Raw genomic sequence first — 7,500 nt, 5'->3', positions numbered from 1 at the left:
GGGTACTACGAAAGGAAGTTGATCATGGATTATCAATAAACCTATAATTGATTCTTCCTGGGTCGATGCCCGAGCGGTTAATGGGGACGGACTGTAAATTCGTTGGCAATATGTCTACGCTGGTTCAAATCCAGCTCGGCCCAATAATTCGCTGATCCGCCATAACATAAAATGCCCATTTTTTTGTATTTTGTTTTCCAGAAAAGCCAAACAAAAAAATTAGGGAAGAATAAAAAAAGTCCAATTTTCTGATATATCCATCCCTACCGCTATTTGTTTTTTATTTGTTCTATTTATTTGTTCCCATAAATTCTGACCTTGATAATGATCTAGATTCATATCAGGATCATTAAGTATAAAGTTTAATGAAAAGAAAGAGTAAAGTAAAGAAAAAAGACTCTTTTTTTTTTTTCATTTTAAAATTGATTATCGATCGATTTGGCAATAACGAAAGGATTACTAGTAACTAGTAATCCGCGTTGCTCTCACTAAAGCGCATACCCGTATGGATATCAATATATCACTCGCGCCTTTGTTTGTTACAACACGGCGATTCGAATCTAAAATTTAAATAGAAAATGGCTTGAATGAAATCATAAGAATATCTATGCTGTACACTTTTCTTTATTGCCCTGGGATTGTAGTTCAATTGGTCAGAGCACCGCCCTGTCAAGGCGGAAGCTGCGGGTTCGAGCCCCGTCAGTCCCGACGGATACAATAAAAAAAAAATACATCAATTGATCCCTCCATTTTCTGTGAAAGGGAATACAAATGAAAGAATTTCATTCCCAAGGATAGCCTTTTTTATTTATTTTTTCCTTTCCATTTTTTGTTGGGGTTTATTTGTAAACTATTTGTAAACGGTGAAAGTGGAAAAGCAGTCAGATGATACATCATCAGATGATTGTACAAGGAAGGCGGTAGATTATCGAAAAGAAAGAGTGGAAAAGAATATATAGAAATAAAGGAAAGGAATTCTTTTGATTGGGCCAGGAATCCAATTTTGTATTCGGTGTGGATAAAAGAGCTTCCTATGTTATACTATTCAATTCTCGACGGTGAATCGATTTGATAGCTTAGATATTGTTATTCATGATATTGATCCGATTCGATGTCATTGAAATGTAAGTCATCGCATTGAATTTACAAGCGACAAATTTTATCATCTCTATGGGATTAAATCCCGAGTTATTGCGAAGTAAAAAAAACAATGAAATTATGGAAGTAAATATTCTCGCATTTATTGCTACAGCGCTGTTCATTCTAGTTCCTACCGCCTTTTTACTTATAATATACGTAAAAACTGTCAGTCAAAGTGATTAATTTGAATGAAACTTGACTTTTTATCAAGGATTTAAGAAAAAAAGGATTCCAATTTCACGTCTTAAATAAATTAAATAAAATGAATGGACTAGAATCAGCAGTATCCTATCAAACTCGATAGTATGGTAGAAAAAAAATATGAATCTTTCTACCATACTATCCATATCTATTATTGTAATGTATAAAGATACAAGCTTAATATAGATGAATCTACAATATGTATCTTCATACATGTCGATATCAATTAAATATATGTAATGAAATATATGTAATGTACATAGTATCTCAATTTTATTTCTTCGCTTGATCTATTTTATTTGTGTTGATTTCAATCAATCTGAAATAATTGAAAGGCAAGTCTTACGATTTTCTAATTCTTTCATTTCATGGAACCGATTTTTAATTTAACTTCTTTTCTTTGATCCATGATATGAAATGAGTCAATAAAGCATGGCATAAATAAAATTCCTAAAATAATAAATAAAACAGGGGGTAAGTGTGCAATATGTGACTACACTAAGGCAAGATCTTATTAAATAAAAGAACTACTTTTTTTCTCTTTGAACAGTAACAGTAAAGAGGGAAGGAAATAAAAACAAACAAATACAGAAAAAAAAAAGGGGGGGGGGTTCCTTGTCCCTCATTGTCCATATATAACTCTGGTAAGAGCTGGTTCATCAAAATAGAAAATTTAGGAAGAATTCTTTTTTTTTTTTAATAAATTGCCTATCATCCGTATCCCTTTTACTTTCGAAATACGAACATGGGAATTATTGAAATGTTTGTTTGATTTTGATTGAAAGGGTATTATTCATAGAATACATTACTCCACTAGAATCCAAGAATTTCGAAATGAAGACTAATAAAATAGTTAAAAAGGCTTTGCAAAACGATCTAGAAAACAATTGATACGGTTTGATTCCTCAACCCAATTAGAAGTACCCCTAGAGTCCACTTCTTCCCCATACTACGAGTGAAAGGGAAAATGTAAAGACTACCATTAAAGCAGCCCAAGCAAGACTTACTATATCCATGTGTTTAATGTGTCTAATTTCTATGAATATGAAACAAATAGGAAGGAATTTTTCCATTATTGTTCACTAATAATAGTGGAATTACCGGTGCAGAGTCAAAAGGAAAAGGGAATTCTGACACACCACCGTTGATGAAACACTTCAATAAATCCGCTTATAACAAGTTCTTATATGATTTCTAGTAAAATCGAGAACCATTAAGCACAAGCAAAATACGCAGTAACACTTTTGGAAGTATCAAAAGAATGTTACTCACATGTAGCAATAATAAGACTTCTTCTTTCTTTTGGTGTCCCTTATTAAGTAAAAGCCAATTATCCATCCAATCTAATATTGATTGGATGCCTGAACACTCAGAGACTTTCATCAGTCTGTATACAAAGTATCTTCCAACCCTTCTACAACCATTCATTAGTTAATTAAACACTCCCGTTATCCAATCTAATTCAAGACTCCGATAGTAGCCCCTCTATTAGTAGGGGAGGGGCTACCATATCAAGATTTACTCATTCCCTTCCACTACTCTAGTTTTTCCTTGAATCCTAGACGTAAGGATTTACAACACTTTAGAAAACAAAACCTCCGGAAGTTTATAATCAAGTTTATAATCAAGAAAGTATCAAGAGTCCTTTTCTTACACTTGTTTTTGCCGGAGAAAATTGGTCGAGTTATATCAGCAAAACAGAATATAGGATTTCGCGTTTTTTGTTGATCAGGCGACACCCGGATTTGAACTGGGGAATAAGGGATTTGCAGTCCCCCGCCTTACCGCTCGGCCATGTCGCCAAAAGGCTACAAACAAAAAAATGAGAGTATCCCCTTTTTATTTTTAGATTGGATCCATACCTTCAATTGGTTATAGTATCTCAAGACACACAATATCTAAAAACAAAAACTTTCCCTTTCTTTTTTCTTTTCTATTGAAAAAGAAAATGTGGATTCTCAGTTACAAAAGTAAAAATGCAGGACAAAAAAATTGGAACCATTAACTATTAACTATTGACGGCAAATTTATGGACGATTCTTCTTCACTTGTCTTTCTCTAATGGTATAAGAAAATAAAAATGGATACATAACTAATTAGTATTGATTTTTTTTTTCAATTTTTCAATTCAATAAAAAAACTTTCTTAATTTCAATTATAAATTATATAATTATAAATTATATTATAATAATATAACAGCAATTATGAGTCTATGTAAACCCCCGAACATAAGTTGTTACACAGCTCTAGTTATCTAATGAGGTATTTTATCTATCTAGATATGATGTCCATAGGGAATCAGCAAGAAATTATCGTGTTTCAATTTTTCATTGAATAGATTAAAATTAAAGAAAAAATAGAATTTTTGATAGAGCACGCCATGTGTTGTCTCCACTAGAGAGCTATAATGGAATAAAAAGAAAAGAGGAAAGACATATATAAATAGAAATGCTATATCTGCATATGTTTAATAAATACAAGCCCTCTTTTCGTACGCACTTCAATCATATTCTAAATATTCTACTAAAAAATAAAAAACTAAAAAATGGGTAAAAACATCTCTCTTCTCTGCGAATCATTTTTTGAACAGAACAATGGAATCTATGAAAAAATTAAGTGCTAGAAAAATCAACTCTCTCCCGATATATATTTTATGATTATTTTGTCTTTATCTCAACGAACAGATCAAATCAGGAATTCATTTCATTTTTCTGGTATTCAATCGGATTGGAATATGGAATATCATAATAATGGTAGAAATTGAATTATTATTTTTTTTTTTGATATTCTATACAAAACTCCATAAGGCTAAATGGCATTTATCAATTCTTTTATGTAGCTGTTTGTTATAAATATAAATTAAAATTTGAGTATAATTTTTCTTCTTCCGTTCATACGCATTTCATACATTCCATATATATTATATGGTATATGGAGTTAGATAAAATTTCATGTGATTCAGTAAACAGAATAGAAATTCAATTCCATCATTATTAGATCGATTCATATGATTCGATGAAGAATGAGAAAAGAATGGGATTTTTTTGATAAATGGGAAATTCAAAATGCTCGGGAATGAAAATGGGGAAATGTATACAATACCTGGGTTGAATCAGATACAATTTGAAGGATTTTGTGGGTTCATGGATCGGGGCTTAACAGAAGAACTTGATAAGTTTCCAAAAATTGAAGATACAGATCAAGAAATTGAATTTCAATTATTTGTGGAAACATATCAATTGGTGGAACCGTTGATAAAAGAAAGGGATGCTGTATATGAATCACTCACATATTCTTCTAAATTATATGTATCCGCAGGATTAATTTTGAAAACCAGTAAGGATATGCAAGAACAAACAATTTTTATTGGAAACATTCCTTTAATGAACTCCCTCGGAACTTCTATAGTAAATGGAATATACAGAATTGTGATCAATCAAATATTGCAAAGCCCCGGTATCTATTATCGATCAGAATTGGATCCTAACGGAATTTCGGTCTATACTGGTACCATAATATCAGATTGGGGGGGGAGGTTCGAATTAGAGATTGATAGAAAAGCAAGGATATGGGCTCGTGTAAGTAGGAAACAGAAAATATCTATTCTAGTTCTATCATCAGCTATGGGTTCGAATCTAAGAGAAATTCTAGAGAATGTTTGCTACCCTGAAATTTTCTTGTCTTTCCTGACCGATAAGGAAAAAAAAAAAATTGGGTCAAAAGAAAATGCCATTTTGGAGTTTTATCAACAATTTTCTTGTGTAGGCGGGGATCCGGTATTTTCTGAATCCTTGTGTAAGGAATTACAAAAGAAATTCTTTCAGCAAAGATGTGAATTAGGAAGGATTGGTCGACGAAATATGAACCAGAGACTGAATCTTAATATACCTCAGAACAATACATTTTTGTTACCGCGAGATATATTGGCAGCTGCGGATCATTTGATTGGAATGAAATTTGGAATGGGTACACTTGACGATATGAATCATTTGAAAAATAAGCGTATTCGTTCTGTAGCGGATCTCTTACAAGATCAATTCGGATTGGCTCTGGTTCGTTTAGAAAATGTAGTTAGAGGAACTATATGCGGAGCAATTAGGCATAAATTGATACCGACTCCTCAGAATTTGGTAACTTCGACTCCATTAACAACCACTTATGAATCCTTTTTCGGATTACACCCATTGTCTCAAGTTTTGGATCGAACAAATCCATTGACACAAATAGTTCATGGGAGAAAATTGAGTTATTTGGGCCCCGGAGGATTGACCGGGCGAACTGCTAATTTTCGGATACGAGATATCCATCCTAGTTACTATGGACGCATTTGCCCAATTGACACGTCTGAAGGAATCAATGTTGGACTTATTGGATCCTTAGCAATTCATGCCAGGATTGGTCGTTGGGGGTCTCTAGAAAGTCCATTTTATAAAATATTTGAGAGATCAAAAAAAGCACAGATGCTTTATTTATCCCCAAGTCGAGATGAATATTATATGGTAGCGGCAGGAAATTCTTTGGCCTTGAATCAGGGTATTCAGGAAGAACAGGTTGTTCCGGCTCGATACCGCCAAGAATTCCTGACTATTGCATGGGAACAAGTTCATCTTCGAAGTATTTTTCCTTTTCAATATTTTTCTATGGGAGCTTCCCTCATTCCTTTTATCGAGCATAATGACGCGAATCGGGCTTTAATGAGTTCTAATATGCAACGCCAAGCAGTTCCGCTTTCGCGTTCCGAGAAGTGCATTGTTGGAACTGGGTTGGAACGCCAATTGGCTCTAGATTCAGGGGTTCCCGCTATAGCCGATCAAGAGGGAAAGATCATTTCTACCGATACTGACAAGATTATTTTATCGGGTAATGGGGATACTCTAAGCATTCCATTAGTTATGTATCAACGTTCCAACAAAAATACTTGTATGCATCAAACTCCCCGGGTTCAGCGGGGTAAATGCATTAAAAAGGGACAGATTTTAGCGGATGGTGCCGCTACGGTTGGTGGCGAACTCGCTTTGGGCAAAAACGTATTAGTAGCTTATATGCCATGGGAAGGTTACAATTTTGAGGATGCGGTACTCATTAGCGAGCGTCTAGTATATGAAGATATTTATACTTCTTTTCACATACGAAAATATGAAATTCAGACTCATGTGACAAGCCAAGGTCCTGAAAGAATCACTAACGAAATATCGCACCTAGAAGCCCATTTACTCCGCAATTTAGACAAAAATGGAATTGTGATGCTGGGATCTTGGGTGGAGACGGGCGATATTTTAGTAGGTAAATTAACGCCTCAGGTGGCGAAAGAATCATCATATGCTCCAGAAGATAGATTATTACGGGCCATACTTGGGATTCAGGTATCCACTTCAAAGGAAACTTGTCTAAAATTACCTATAGGTGGGAGGGGTCGAGTCATCGATGTGAGATGGATCCAGAAAAAAGGGGGTTCTAGTTATAATCCGGAAACGATTCGTGTATATATTTCACAGAAACGCGAAATGAAAGTAGGCGATAAAGTAGCCGGAAGACATGGAAATAAGGGTATCATTTCCAAAATTTTACCTAGACAGGATATGCCTTATTTGCAAGACGGAAGACCTGTTGATATGGTCTTCAACCCATTAGGAGTCCCTTCACGAATGAATGTGGGACAGATATTTGAATGCTCGCTTGGGTTAGCAGGGAGTCTACTAGATAGACATTATCGAATAGCACCGTTTGATGAGAGATATGAACAAGAGGCTTCGAGAAAACTAGTGTTTTCCGAATTATATGAAGCCGGTAAGCAAACAGCGAATCCATGGGTATTTGAACCCGAGTATCCAGGAAAAAGCAGACTATTTGATGGAAGAACGGGGGACCCTTTTGAACAACCTGTTATAATAGGAAAACCTTATATCTTGAAATTAATTCATCAAGTTGATGATAAAATACATGGGCGTTCCAGTGGACATTATACACTTGTTACACAACAACCACTTAGAGGAAGGTCCAAGCAAGGAGGACAACGGGTAGGAGAAATGGAGGTTTGGGCTCTAGAGGGATTTGGTGTTGCTCATATTTTACAAGAAATGCTTACTTATAAATCTGATCATATTAGAGCTCGCCAAGAAGTACTTGGTACTATGATCATTGGAGGAACAATACCTAAAC

The 7,500-nt window shown here is 34.6% G+C and overlaps 1 protein-coding gene and 3 non-coding genes across 4 annotated transcripts in view; 3 read left to right on the top strand and 1 right to left on the bottom strand.

Annotated features, from left to right (window-relative positions):
* The first annotated feature begins 59 nt into the window (after positions 1–59).
* On the top strand, positions 60–143 carry TRNAY-GUA (transfer RNA tyrosine (anticodon GUA)). Its single transcript has one exon. It is a non-coding gene; the product is annotated as a tRNA-Tyr (tRNA).
* Positions 144–634: 491 nt separating this feature from the next.
* Positions 635–708, top strand: TRNAD-GUC (transfer RNA aspartic acid (anticodon GUC)). Its single transcript has one exon. It is a non-coding gene; the product is annotated as a tRNA-Asp (tRNA).
* A 2,363-nt stretch (positions 709–3,071) lies between these two features.
* Positions 3,072–3,143, bottom strand: TRNAC-GCA (transfer RNA cysteine (anticodon GCA)). Its single transcript has one exon. It is a non-coding gene; the product is annotated as a tRNA-Cys (tRNA).
* A 1,263-nt stretch (positions 3,144–4,406) lies between these two features.
* The window catches only part of LOC149509915 (DNA-directed RNA polymerase subunit beta), a 5,956-nt gene continuing 2,862 nt past the window's right edge, over positions 4,407–7,500 (top strand). Inside the window, exon 1 of the mRNA XM_089757642.1 lies at positions 4,407–7,500. This exon is cut by the window's right edge and continues 577 nt beyond it. Coding sequence (XP_089613768.1) covers positions 4,407–7,500 — 3,094 coding nt within the window.

Source organism: Durio zibethinus, unplaced genomic scaffold (assembly GCF_047325235.1).
Source record: "Durio zibethinus cultivar Kanyao isolate XHJ-2024 unplaced genomic scaffold, ASM4732523v1 HiC_scaffold_96, whole genome shotgun sequence".
Taxonomy (NCBI): domain Eukaryota; kingdom Viridiplantae; phylum Streptophyta; class Magnoliopsida; order Malvales; family Malvaceae; genus Durio; species Durio zibethinus.
This window is presented reverse-complemented; position numbering and strand designations above follow the sequence as displayed.